General features: G+C 35.2%; 1 protein-coding gene across 1 annotated transcript; it reads right to left on the reverse strand.

The window, feature by feature from the left end:
• Positions 1–6,847: 6,847 nt before the first annotated feature.
• Positions 6,848–15,062, reverse strand: DTWD1 (DTW domain containing 1). Its single transcript, XM_010296618.1, has 4 exons — positions 14,787–15,062; positions 13,590–13,733; positions 12,045–12,321; positions 6,848–7,126 (listed from the first exon to the last, which is right to left on the reverse strand). Exons 1-4 carry the CDS (start codon positions 15,060–15,062, stop codon positions 6,897–6,899), a joined length of 927 nt encoding a protein of 308 aa, XP_010294920.1. The 3' UTR covers positions 6,848–6,896.
• Positions 15,063–15,423: the final 361 nt, after the last annotated feature.

Here is a 15,423-nt window from a genome sequence, read left to right on the forward strand (position 1 = left end):
GACATAAAAGAACGCAAGCATTTTGGTACTTTTAACTGACATAGGTATGCAGATTGAAGCCAATATTCTAAATACTTAGACATGTGTGAGGTTAAAAGAGGAAGTAGTGTGATCCAACTGCTTCAAGTAGACTGAGGTGCTTTACATTGTTTCTGAAAATTGCAGCTGTATTAAGTTGCTTCCTTGTCTGCTGTAAATATGAGAAAAATTGACTCTACAGCATTAATTTGGCCCAGAGGAAGCCTGCGAACAGAGAAAGCTAGATAGAATGTTTCAGCTGCACAGGCTAATCAGTAGAACAGGTTCAGGTCAGCTGGAATTCACACTGTGTTTGGCAAAAAATTTAATCATGAAACTAAAGCCCCAAAAAGAATTTTTGAAGGAAATAAAACGTTTATGATGTTGTTGAAATACAGACTTTTTATTTAGCATTAGCAGCAACATTTGAAATTAAGTTTGTAGTTTCAGCTTGAACAGACTTTTTTGCCAGAACCCAAAGTATTGTTCTTCTAGATAGAAGAAGGACAACTTTTAACTAAGGATACTTTTGGGGACTTACAAAGAGTCTGATTGTTCAATTCATTAGCATCTGTCTCCAAAGCAAATAGTTTCAGAAATTGTACTAAAGCAGACCTTTAGGCTGAGGGTGGCATTCAAGTGTGGTTTAAAAAAGACTCACTGATTATATGAGACACTTCAAAATGGAGTGCATCCTAGGAATGTTTTTCATAATTCAATTTTTAATTGAGTAGAAGTAAGGTTTTCCACATGGAAACTAGCCTAGCTCATTATGATGAAAGCCTCAAGAGTACTAAAGTATGTTTAAAACCAGGACTTGAAAACATTAACAGATAGACATTAATGTGAGTAGAGATTATATCTAATCATTGTTGATAGCATGTCTGTTGAAGATGATACCGAGACATAAAAGTTGCAAAAAAATGAAAAGCCCATGTTATTTACCTCAGACATCTTGTTTTATTAAAGTTCTGTGTTATTCTGGATCAGATGCACAAAAATGTGTTCTCACAGGGTAAAGGCCAGGTCTTATCTCAGTTTGGTAGGACAGAAGGTATATTATAAAATTTAGAGTGACATTAATAGGTTTATATGCTATTCCTTCTAATAAAATTACATTGAAATAGAGTAAATACTAGCATAAACCAAGGAATTTATAAACTAATTACGTATTAGTAAAAACCCAAAACATCAGAAAAACTCTTAATTCTGATTTGATTATTTTATTCTCCAGTAAGAATCAAAAGACAGCAAAGAAAACATCACGTTGCATTATATATAAATTTTCCATCAAGGGTCATATATGTGCATGTTCACTGTATGTGTTCCATGCATGCAATTACTTGAGGCAAACACATTTTCCTTAGTACCTTCCTTTCCTTAGGGTGGGTGCACTCTTTCTCCTCCTCTCTGCTAAACAAATGGCACAGCATGATCTGTGGCATTTCCTCTGTGCTGGTGAATCAGAATTTCAAACATTCTCTAAATTTTTCTTTGCAGTTTTACTCTTTTAATTGTTTTGGAATAACCTGTTTACCCCTTTGGCCTCTTTTGACATAGCCTGTTAAGCCTGGATGGATGTGCTTAACTTTTTTTTTTTTTTTACAAATCTAATACTTCAGTGCTACTTGAAGATGCAAAGAAAACATGATACGAGACAGGAGAAGAGTCTTATTAGCAGTTATATGCAGAATGGTGAAAAGGTATGAAATATTTGTTTTTCCAGTGTATTTTTGGAGAGATAACACTTCTGCTGGATAGTATGTCCAAACTTAACAAATTAATTCCTAGTCAAATTACTCATCTGTGTACATTAACAGGCTCAGCTATATGCCTGTATCTAATTAAAGTATACATTTGCTCTGTGCATATAACAGTTTATTACTTAATTTTGTAAACTCTGATACCACACCTTGATTTTCTTTATCGTTATGTTCCCTAAGACAGAAACAGCATTGGAGAAAATCTTTGGCTTGTGTCCTAATGCGTTTATCACTAGAAGGGAGGTATATATTTACCGATATTTACACATATCGATATACTCCTGTACAGCACTTCTATCCCTGTTGGAAAATTTTACTATCAGAACCTTTGAAGTAATAATACTCAGCCTTTAGACTTTGTGCTGAGTTCAACTGTCTTATGGGCCCATCTTCATACATAGACACATTTGGTTCAGAGGCAGAAATTAATTTCACAGGTAAGGGAAGTGAAGCACATAGGATCGTAGGTTGAGTAGGACTCAATCACAGGTATACTGGTGTGAAGCATTCTCTTCTGTTCACTCTTCTGTGGTATGTTTCTAAACATTCTATTGCAACACCAGTGGTCTGAAAAGTCAGTAGTAAAATCATAGTTAATTAGCAATACTGGTGCTGTTATCACATTCAAAAGTTAGACAAAAATCTCCATTTTCAGTGAGGTGAAAAGACAAAATCTGTTTTGCACTAGAGAAGTAGTTCCCACCTATTGCAGTGGGACTCAAGAACTATTTGATTTTTTTTCTGGCAGGTAGTGGTAAAGAAACTATACCACTATGAGTGTTTTTAAAGTTTAATGTGATACACTACCTTCAGAATTCTACAGCATCTGATTCCTGTTCAGAAGCCATAAAATGGCAGCAATGTGTTATCTTTCCCAACAGGTGAACAGGAAGAATGTTGTGAATTTCTCATATAAACACTTACTTTGAATGTTGGTATTGCTAATTGTTACCACTTAGCTAAGTGTCACCAAAATCAACATTCTTGCTAATAGCAGCATTGGAATTCTACTGAAATGATGTCTCAAGACAAGGGGTAACAGTTCAGGAATTATGTTAAGTTGTTTAGTACCTTAGTGGGTGACCTCATATTCTGGTATCAGTAGATCAGCGTTTTGTTGCCACACGATATTTCCTTCTTAGTGGGAAAGCTTTCCTGCTGTAGTCACCATTAAGTTTTGTGTCGCAAAACAAGTTTGATGAATTAATCTGATGTGCAGCTTTTTGGAATACTTTGAGACACAAGTTAATGGTAACTGGGAGCATATCAACAGTATTATAGTAAATGATGGGAAACTAATAGGAAGTTTTCCCCCCTTCTTTATTTTGGTATTTTTAAAGATAGGGATAGGTGGAGTGGATTTTTCACATCACATGACATCTTATAGAAGTATGCTATGACCATCATTTATGAAGACAGACTGATTTTTAAAGCATTCAGGCAAAATACTGAGATTCAGTGCAAGAGAAAAGCAACACTACTCTGCAACTGGGCCTGAAGAAGCTTATGTGGAAAACCAGATGGACTCCAACTGAAAAAAAAACTTGCAAGAAGTAGTAGCAAAGGATTTAAATCAGGTGAGATTACAGGTGCTTTGGAAGGTTCTGCTGTGGATTCCAAGTTGCCATTTCTTTCCAATCTCAATGTATCTTTACCCCATGCTCTGACATGACCCTTTAGTCAACCTAGGCTTGGATGACATTTGTGCTACCTTCCAGAAAAGGAATTGTTTTTTGCAGCTCCTTCCCTTATTCATTTTGAGAAAAAGATTAAATACTCCCTCTGACCAAGCATACAGGCATGCTGAAGTGAAGCCACTTCATGCTCCTGGCCAAACAAAGAACAAAAATACCCACAGTAAGCAAAAGCAGATGGCTTCGGTGGCAGGAAATGAATGAGCCAGACTGCAGGTAAAATGGTTCTCTGAACACATCGCGGAGGTTTATAATGACAGGTTCTTTGTTATCTGGGGCCTCCCCACAGGAGGCCAGATGTCTTCTGTTGTGAATGGAGATAGAGATGCTCTTCCTTTTCCTCCCCCTTTAACTTATGTCTGTTTAAGTTACTGCTAATGGAAGTAGAAGCCTGTTTTTCCCCCTTGCTCTCTGATATTTTTGGAAACAGAAGAGATAGTTAGTGAAGGGGTATTCTGGTATGAAAGAAAATGCCCAGAACTGGCCTTTACCTCCCCATGACCCTCATTTTAAAGAACAGGGAGGTCAGTGCTGCTAATTGTACTTGAAAGGATTAACCACTTGATTGCTTTCACTTGGTGGAACAAGATTATTCTTTAGTCTCAAAGCTGGAAAAACATATCAGCAGTATTGAGACATTTTCAGTGTGAGGTGGATGACTTGGTTTGGCTTCTTATACCAGTACTGAAATTAGATAGAGGATTTAAATATTTTTTGCAGAGGGGACAGGGGAGATGGGAGAGAAAGGGGAACTACATCTGCTGCTCAGACAGATTTGCAGCAGAAGTGACAATAACCTCCTTCCTGCCCTCATAAAACAGGAATATCAACAGATCATAATTAATTACAGATATTAGATGTGCCTCTGTCACTTGGTATAAGAATGGCTCTTATGTTACACAGAGATTGCACTGGAAGAAAAAGAATCTGAACCCAATTCCTGGACACAGTGTTCCAGACTTAAAAATCTTTTCTGTACATTCATTTCACCTGAGAATTACAATTAATTTACTTCTGGAATAGATTCTTAATTGCCATTGTTCAAATAATGAGGTACACAGAACTTAAATTTGGAAACCATTTTTAACCTTATGAAACTATTTTCAAAAAGTAACAAAGAACAGCTTATATAAGCTTTTATCTGACCTCTGTTGCTTAAATAAAAAAACATGTTTTCAGGGAAATGTGTCTTGGAAGTAACTCCCTTCCCACCCCCCCCCCTTTTTCTCTGGTTCTTGTAAAACATTAGGTCAGTGAGTTCATTTTATTTTTGTTCGTTTAAAGTGGGTGAAAGTTTCCTTCTCAAGCTATTATACTTGTGTGATTTTTAAAAAATATTACAACAATCTTTGTTTAAGAAATACAAGAACAGATGGAACTGTCAAAATACTATCGGAATTCATACCAAAGGAAATATCATTAATCATTGTAAAAAGTCAAAATAACCTCTCAATAGCATTAAGAACCAAATGAATAAGAAATGTGCTATGTCAGTAGTACTGAGACATGACTGCTAATTTTTCTCCTTGTCTGGGACATGAACTCAATATATATGTATGTTTTAAAATTATCTTTCTCATTCTGACTTCAAGTCTATGTTTCTTATGGTGCTGTTGAAGTTCATGCACGCTTCACATACACTCATGTAACTTAACTAGCATTCATTTTTACAAATGGAGGAGACGTTTTGGTTGTCCACTGAAATGCATTTTTATATGCATTCACTTGTGCAAATAAGCATACAGATCTGAAGAGAAGTATGACCTGCGGAGAGAGTGTACTCATATCTTGTGTTTTAAGCAATATTAACTTCGATTTCAGTATCTTGAAGCATTAAAAAAACATAGTACAAATCAGTTTAAGCCTGCATGGGTTCCTGTGTAAGCGTAAAAAGATTTTCTTGAAGCATTTTTCAAGGCACTGTTCCTATGTTCACCAGGGTCTGAGAGTACCTTCCTGGAGAGTATGCTACAGGTGAACATTTAAGCAGGTTTTTTTATGAAAATAGACAACAAAAACTGGATTTTTTTCTCTAAAAAATAATGTTATCATTTTTCAATCTGTGTCACTTTGGCAAGATTAAGTTTTTTCTTAAGTAACACACTTCTGAGAATATTCTGAAATATTTATCCATCTTATATTGCACCCCTCATTAAACATTTTTTTTTTCTCCCTTAAGACTGTAATTTTTGCAAATGTAAATTTTTCTGGCAGGACATCCTAATATGATAAAAATATATTCATATAACTCTGCTTGTAAAAAATACAGCATTAGCTGTACTGGTATAGCTTGGCAAAGTTGCACTTGTATAATTACATTCACATGCGATGACTCTGCCAGCAGTGCTACACATACCAGCAAAAATTTCATCAGCATAGACAAAATCTTATTTATGCTGTCAAATTTGCACTATTACTGCAAAAGAAAAACTGCCTAATTTAAGGAAGTCTCGTCAGAAATGTTGTGGTCAGAACCACCATCTTCCTTATTTCTTGTCTCTGCAAATTACTTTGTCTTAGGTCCTGCAAAAAGTTCTACATTTTCAGACAACTCCTACTGTGCAATGAGCCTGTTCTACTGCTTAGAATACAAGTATGTGGCATCTACAAAATTTGACTGTCTAATATGCCATAATGACATTTGTTAAGTTAGTGTTCCCCAAAAAAATAATGATATCATTATAATAATAAACACTAAATTAGTTTGAAGAAGTCTAAAATTATCCAAGAAGTTGAGAATAATCTTAATATAACAGTATGTGAATGGTACTATAGAAATCATGCACTGCGTAATAATGTTTAAAGAGATCGCTCTTTTCTATTACTAGGACAATTTTCCAGAATTAATCTTGAGAGTTTATATTTTTTATATTCTATACACTTAATGTGGTCTTTAATTTTGTATTGGTGCCCCCCTCCCCCCAAATTAAATACCATCCTAATAATTTCAGTAAGTTTTTGATGTCATGGAAATGAAATCATTATTACTGGGTAAAACACAAAGAAAATACATGAAACAACAAAGTGTTAATAATAATAATAAAAAGCTAGCATGCTAATTCCTTTTGACAGTGAGAGAGATCATTCCTTATGGCAAGAGGGGCCAAGTCCTCCTATCCCACCTCAGGAAATAATCTCACTGTGATGAGCATATCGGGTCTGTAGATTCAAACACAGCAATATTTAGCAGTGCATAACTGTTTTCAAATAAGTAATTCTAATCAGACTGCTCATCTGAGTAGTTTTACAACCTCAAGTATTTAGGACATGAGGTCTGCAGCTTACTTATGGACAAATACTGTTGCCATTATAAAAATACAATCTATTTCCAGATTTTAGTTAGCTAAAAATAGTTACACCTGTGCAGCTTAGCCTTACAAAAGAAACAAAAGAAAATGTAGTGTTACTCACCTACAGACTCTTAGTCTTTTCCTGCACAACGCTTGGCATTTTTAATCAATGTGTACATAAATGAAAAGAAAAAAAGCAGATTATCATATTGTCCTTTGTAGCGCTCTCTCAAAATTTCCTGATGATAGTCTACAAGGAAATAATAAATCGCTTCTATGGTGGAAAGGTATGTGTCTGGCTTTCCCTTCTGATGACGCCAAAAGCAAGTTTTCCTTGTCTTCAACTCAATTTGCAGCAACCCTGTCAAGAAAAAAAGCTGATAGATTAGACAATGCGTATGGGATGCCAAAAAAGTCTGTTGTTTTGTTTTCTGACTTTGCTGCTAGCCTGCTAGATGCCTGCATGCAAATAATTTATTTTCCTGTCACTCCATTTTCTATCTGTAAAATGGAGGCAATAGTTTTACCCTCCTTTGTGGATCACTTTGTAATTCGATGAATAGGTGCTGTAAATTCTAGGTTATAATCCTCATGTTTGCAATTAAAACTTATAGGTTACTCTTTCATTCATGCAGCCTCACAGCCCTCAGTAAACTGCAGGGTCTCTTCAGATGGGAAGAGTGAAACCCACATCTACAAAGACTCATCAGTGTTCATAAAATGATTAGTCAAACTTCATCTTTTGCAAAGCTAATACCTTTCAAGTGTAAAACAGAATCCCTCAGACTGTTTTGCTGAACAGAGGAGTATTTGCTAAGAGGCAGACACTTTTCATTTATGCTGGTTAAGTAACTGGAATCTCACTGGGATTACTCAAGAGTAAGTATGACAGAATCTGGTCAATTTTGTTAGTAACTAAAAGCAATCCCACTTGAGATGACAGAAGGAAATTTGGTCTCTGTATGGCATATGAAAATCTTTTATCTACTATAGTCTCTGTAACTTTTATTATTCAGATGAATTTTAAACATGCATCTTGATTTTTATGTTCCTTAAGATGCACAAACTACTCAATTAAAAACACCTTACATATTTGTAATCACTTTGTAAACAGGATGGACAGTAGGATTATAAAGACTAGCGTATATACCTGTCAATACTAGGGTGGGGTTCTGAAATTATCTTTTTCCAAATGTTAAAATCTGTTACTAAGCGTGTGTCACAGAATGGTTTAGTACAAGTAGTAGTATAAACAACAATATGGTTTAAGAGTTGCTTGGAAGTTATGGATGGAGAAGTTTCTGTAAGGTTCAAATTCAGGATCGCCAACTGGCCTATAGCCCAGCACTTGTAATTCTATACTTTTTATCTTCAAACTGTGTTTAATTCTTTATAGTGTAAATGCAAGATAGATTTAGTTGTTTGCTTGGCAGTTAGTAATGTATGATATCTTGCCTAAATCTCTTCTACAGTGTTTTTTAAAAAAACAGAACCACAGGCGAATCCATCACTGAATTTAAATGTTATTGTTGGCATTTCAGAACTAAAAATTCAAAATAACATAGTCTAATTATTACCTCTAATAATCCTGTACATATGTATTTAAAATATTAATAGGAAACTGCGATAAGCTTGTTTCCCTCAACAGGTTTCAATACTCGAATTCTCTGCCGTAACCAAAGTGAAAACTTCCATCAGATTCAGTGATGTTTCCACCTTAATAGCAATGAACTAATTTAGGGGACGATTCCTCCAATGTGAAGCGCCACCCTATTTGTGGTTTGAATACAAGCAAAAGTTCATTGAAGGAAAGACCACTGACACTACTGAGCTTACCACAAATGCAGTTCATCAGTCAGTTGATCAGTTAATTTCAAACATAGAATTTTAGGAGTTTTGTAACAAAAAAATTTTAAAAAAATTAGAGGGAGTTAAGGGTTACAGTTTACTGAGCATGTTTCTATCATCTGTACTGTATTTGTATCTACACAGCCAAAGGCAATGTTTTATTGCAAATACTGATTGTTCATACAAAAGCTTACAACACTAAGGAAATCAACATGTTGGTTCTGCTTTTTAGCATCCGCATACTTTGAGCTCATTAGAAATAAATGTTTCTATGAATCTGAGCTAAATGGAAATACAGCTACCTTTAAATCTACTTGGGTAATGTAACCAAATTTCCCTTAGAAAAAGTATTCTCCTGTATATGTGTCTTATGGCAGAGATCTCCCATCTTTCCTTAAGCCTCCATATTTTCCCAATATGCTACATCCTGTTATCACAGCATAGTCCCTGTGTTCCCTCCACTATCATAATTAAATGCTCAAACCTGTAGGATCCTGTATTAATCATGTTTGGTCGCTGATGTTACATCTAAGAGAGATTCTAAGTTCTTACCAACAAGACATATGCAAGTTGTAAAGTTACATACATAGTGAAGCCTGTTGCTTACCGAGCCTTCCATCACCTCTTTGTCCCTATAGTTTGTATAGTGAACTGGGAGATCCCATTACTTCAGGAAATACCAGTGCTGAAAATTTTAATGAGTAATTATGGTTTGCACCTATAGTAGCTAGTATGTCTAAGCTTTTACTAATGTGCCTATTGTTATGTTAATTATACTGTTAATTCACTAAAGAGGCAGCAGCTTGAAAATGCTATTTCAGGCAGGAATTTTGTTCCTTTCCTAATCTTTTAGATTCCAAAGGTTTATGAGTAACTTAAGGTTGAGGAAGAAGGAGTTTACATACCTTAGATTCACTTTGCCTCAGCTACAGCCCCCTGAATCATGTCAGCGTATGTTATTTTTAGAAAGAATGTGGAAACTCATGACAACTCCTGCTTTTTCTTTGCATCACACCCCCGACTGATTTTTTTTTTTTGAGGGAAGAAGAAAGATGAAAATGTGAGAAAAGGACAAGAGATTTGTCAGAAAAAGTGGATAGTTTGCTTCTGAGAACATCAACTTACTGCTCTCAAATATCCTAGCTGTGCATAGGAAAAGGCTACCTTTTTCTTGTGGAAACGAAAGCAAGCACAGAAGCTTAAAAACAAAACCCAAACAACTAAAGCAGATGTATGATTCAGCCTTGTAGAAAAGAAATGTATAAGCTAGTAAAATAAGACGTTTGGCTAATACAAAGTGGATCAAACTTACAGGAAAAAATACCAAAGCAATCTGTTTCTTTAACAACCATGCTGATGTTGCCAATAAGCTTCATCACTCATATGAGAAAGTAATCATTAACATTAGTTGTAACTCCTTCCTTTCTGATCTAGTGATCAGCTTTAATGAAGTAATCAATCCTAGACATTACCAACTTTCAAATATTTCCTGTCTTTAACACAACGGATTAGTTTTGCTTTCTAAAGATATATTACACCACTTTTCCAAGATACAGAAGTATTTTTTTGTCCAAGTTTTCTAGGCTGTTTTTTTTATGATTGATGGACTCATTTGCTTTCTCTTGCAGTACAACTAGCTAGATTTACTCTATATATAAATGCAGCCTTAAAAAACACAAGGCTTTTTACATTTTCTTGGCTTCATTGATGTTTCCATCCAGTATTTCTTGTAACTTTGTCTTTCTGAATAAGTACAGCAATTACTTTTCATGTGGAATTATGAACACTCCTTTTTGAAATTTAATATGAGGAATATTTTGTTGGATGATGACTTCATTTGTAGTTGGACTGAAAAATGACAACAGTTCTCTATTTTTCATGTGTGTAGAACATAAAAATTTAATCAGTTTATGGCTAAGGAGCCTCTGCCCCATTTGTCTTGGAAGCCAAAACTGTAATCTCTAAAAGGAGTATTAATGCAACTTAACGTCCTTCATGACAGGCACTAAGGAAAGCAATGAATGCATGGGTTGTGCACACTGTTATACCTGCTGTATGAAGGGTAAAATTCTCCCCTGGGTGTGGATAAAAGAGACTCACTTGCATGACACTAGTCACACCTTACAGCAATCCTGAAAGGTGCTCAGGGAAACAGAGGACTGCAATACAGCTGGAACAGAGATGAAATTCTAGAAAGAAGGGAAGAGTCCACCAGATCAGCATTCACATAGGGTTACTGGAAACCATTCTTCAAGAGCTCCAAACTAACTTGAGTCACAAATTTTTGACTAATATACTGCATAAGCTTCCATGGAAATCTTCAGTTCCCCTGGCTGCCTGTTACTTTCTTCAATTCATCCTTTTAAAATAAGTTCCAAATGCTTTACAGTAACTTGCAACATGCAATTACTCTAATCTTTACAGTAATACTTCAATTTATTTGATAGAGTATGTTCTGTGTTACATTAAATACTTAGGACTTTATTTAGCCAATACATTATACTAACATGTGGGACTCTTTAATAAACTGACTAGACAGCAAGGCAACACTCATCTTGCATGTAAGAAAGTCTGTGAAATTCCTTGTAGGGTTCAGTGCAAAGTGGGCACTAGTAAGCAGTTACATATATTACATTGATATATGTAACCTTGATAGCCTGCCTCCCAGCTAAGTGCACCTTTCTGAAGTATTTTCAAACCTCTATTTATCTCAAATGACATGGAATGCTATTGATAAATTGTTTTATCTTTTGTGGTTTTATTTGGAATACTTAACTGTAAACTTCTTGTAATGAACCTTAGACAAAAACTCTTTGCAGAAATACAAGTTTTTACTTTCAAAGATGGGAGGGTGTGGAGGGCAAGCAGGCATTCTGCTTTTGTCTGGAAAGTAGTGAGGTCATTGAAATGACAATAAAACAAAGAATTTTACTAGAAAAAGAAACCAAGCCATAACATACTTGCGCTGTATCTCTTAGATCCCTTGTTCACCTTCTAGTGCCTGTCTGCCACTAGAATGTACAAAACTGCACCCCTGGGTCTCCTGAAAAAGCAGATAGCCACCTGCAAAGGAAATCTTTCTGGCTTCCTCCAGAGGTCATTCAAACTACTATTCTTCTGTTGTCTAACATGACAGCTTCCATTCTGTGAGATTGAGGAAATTTGTTCCAATGGAGAAGTGGGAGAAATAAATGTAGATGCTTTCTTAATACTAGTCTTATTTTGCAAAACAAATTATATGCCATGAAAAGTAATGGAGTTTTTGGCTAAGGAAGTCTTCTACAGCACTAAAATAGACTACTGAATATTTTCAGGTACACTCAGATATAGGGTTAAGTATACACTTCTATCATGCTCAGGACTGTTATAGACATATAATTCCCTTAATCATTTCTGAAGCAGTAACATCTCAATATCAACTTTTTTTTTACCTTGAAGTCGTTCATCAGTTATTATTTTGTTAGTTTGATTCCAGGTACTGTCAATGAATATTATTTTCTTCAGTCTAGTGCCTTCACTCCCGTTGCTTGAGATGCATTCATTTAGGTTTTTTTCTTCTTCTTTAGGCTCTATTTTTGCCTGCTTAAGAAATGGCTCTCTGGAACAGTCGTCATCATTACTGCAAACACCCTTCTCAGTGTATTTTTGGAGATGGAAAGCAATATCTTTTACTGAAACTGAATTGGGGCCAGGAAAGATAAGTGCTATCTAAATAAAGAAAAGAAAGAAATCTGAGTGTCAACAAAATCTAGTGAAATACCAGGAATTGTTTCATTGAAGAACAGAAATTTTCTATGCCTGCCCACAAATATTTAAGTCAGGAAAAGATGAAAGACTATCTATTAAAAAATATTCTAATGTCTAAAAGGATAAAAGACTATGTTAAAATAATGAATAAAGATACCTATTAGAGATCTTTTAATTAAATGTTACCTCCATGCCCCTACTACTAACTGTAATACTTCTGTAAAAAAAAGTTTTTTCAGTTAAGACAATGGTGTTGGCCCTGGGGAAGTTCAAATTCCACTTGTCATTCCAGTATATGGGGCAGGAAGGCTATAAAGAATAGTTTCTAATTTCATTCACAAATTTTTGAGCAGAAGAAATAGTCTGTTCTGCCTCTGTGTCTATTGCAAGCCCCAGAAATACCTTACATGAAAAAGACCAGTGATGGCCTTACCTAGTATTTTTCCAGTACCATACTGCAGCATTTAGAATGAGTGACTTGGAAATCCTGGACAGTACAAAGTCAATGCCATCTCTTCCTACTTTTGCCTGCCTTCCCCGTTGCTCTTTCTACCTTTTTCCACCTTCCTGCCTCTCTGCCACCTATACTTTCCTTGATGGCTTATTCCTTGAAGAAATAACATGTCTATGAGTTATGTATATTATCCTCTTCAGGTAGTCAATAATGAAAGTGTTAATTATGATATCAAATATATAAATATTAGATTTCAGATTAATCAAACCATTTAAATGACAATATAAATCCAAGTTATAGCTCACTTTTTTCAGGCTCTGTGCTGACTGTGATAGACAATAGTTGCATTTTAGTAGGTTTTCTCTGTAACAGACCTAAAAATTTTAAGGAAGTTTAAATACTGCAGCTGCTGAATATGATAAGCACAACACCTAACTGCTGTTTAACTTCCTGTAGGTTGAATACTTTCGTATTTTTGGGCAAAATATTTCTCATGGTACACAATGCATCAAATTATCCATTATCTAACGTGGTGAACATAGGAAATTCAAGGTGGTTAGATAGTGATGAGGTTTTTCTAAGCTTTGGAGGACAGTCCATAACCACTGTACATTTGTAGGCCCAAGCTTTGAGAGAGCACAGGATGGAGTGGTCTGGCCTAACAATTCTTCCCACTCCCTCCCAGCAGGGTCCAGTACCACTGCAGAAGGAAGTACAGAAGATGACACTGCATGTCCCTAGCACAAAGCCCTGCACTCTCTATAGAATTTCTTACTTCATGTCTTTTTTCTTCATATTCTGGAATGCAAGGGTATTTATAAATCGTAACATCATCGGGTGCCAGGAGCTTAGCATGCACAGCAGTGCTTTTGCCATCTGTTTCATTTGGGTGTTTAATAATGTCAATCTTCAAAGGTAACTAGAGTAAGAAAGAGAAAAAAGAAAAAAAGCAGTATTCATGATCATATATACAGGTACAAAAATTTATGCAAAATCCAGGAGCAATCCTATGGGCATGTAATTAAGATGTATTTGACAATTTTTTTTAATAGGTTTAGAACTAAACTAGAGACAAGTGACAAGAAGCACCTGTTGTATTCTCCCAGTTCATGTAGATACCGAAGTATGCAATGAATGCTATTTGGAATGCTGCAGTAGTAGTGTGGTAAAACTTCTAGAAATAGTACCAATAAGGTAAATACAATGTAGTCTTAATTTGAGCAATATAATGGTGCTAAATATTAATACTTAACCTGTATTGGCTATTCACCTTATTGCAAAAATGGCTATATCAATGAAAACACACCTAAATCCACTAGGTCAAATTTCCAAAGTACTTCTGAAGTATTTTTACAACGCTTTCAAACAAACTGCAGCGTGTCTTCAAAACGCATTTTAGTTCCTAGGTGTTTATGCAAAATGTCTTAGTCCTCTTTAATGGTTTCTCCAAGTATTTTAGCTGAAGGGCATTACACTTTTTATACTTTGTATATATTTTAAGAGTGGCTATCTGAATTATACAACCATGACATTTAGGAATGCCTTTTGGCTTACATTTTATGTAACATTTACTCTTGGTTACAGACAAATCATATTTTTTGTTCACAATATACTGTGTTCTGGCCAGAGTTCTTAGAAAGTGAAGAATGAAGGTAAGAGCACTGTAAAGAAACTTTTAAGAACTAAGTGAAAACATAGTCATTTGCATGAGAAGCTGTGGGACTTCAGCTTACTTTCTCATCTAATAAATACATAAATGTTTGTGAGGACTGGTACGCTGTTAGTGTTTGTAGATGTAATTTCTCAAATAATAACAATTTTATCCGTCGTTTATTCATACTTATAACTGTGTTAAAGATGACTGTCCATGAAGAATGAATCAGAAAAGAAATGGCCACAAACTGTTTGTTCTCTGTCCCCAGTAACTAAAATGCACAAGAATATTATGAAAAAATCCGTAAGAAATATTAACCTTCACAGTCGGAATTTCTTTGGTAGGGACAGTTTCAACAGGAACAAAGCATGTATAACAATAAAACATCCTCGAACTACTGCAACGGGGGCATTTTGATCTCCCACTCTTTTTTGCCTTTTCAAGTACTTCCTGTGAGGCTAACTGTAATTGTTGAAGTGGGTTATCTTGAAATGATGATGGAGTCTGCAATTCTAGACTTTCCGAACATTCAGTATTTCTTTTTGGTCCTTGAGAGTTTTCTTCATTTAAAAGCGTAGATGAATTTAAAGACATGGTTAGCTGAAACAGACAATACGTTGTAGCTGTTAAATGAAAATCCAATACACTATGAACTAATTTATTGGAAATAATTCTGTATGATCCTATTTAGCAAAAAATACTCATCAAAGAAGCTATTTCCTGTAACAGAAAATATCTGTTTAATGATAAAATTATCTGATTCAGTTGTTATAGCACCAAGAACTCCAAAGAGATTTCAGGAAAGCATGAGGTAAACATCTAGAAAGACCTTGAGATCTGTGTCCTTTATGCACATATATGCATATTCATCCTTTTACTAAGAAAAAGATCCCACTCACTGAACTCACGCAGAGTTATGTTTTTGCCTATTGGTAGAATCAGTGTCTAAAAGCTT

This window comes from Phaethon lepturus, unplaced genomic scaffold (genome assembly GCF_000687285.1).
Source record: "Phaethon lepturus isolate BGI_N335 unplaced genomic scaffold, ASM68728v1 scaffold21901, whole genome shotgun sequence".
Taxonomy (NCBI): domain Eukaryota; kingdom Metazoa; phylum Chordata; class Aves; order Phaethontiformes; family Phaethontidae; genus Phaethon; species Phaethon lepturus.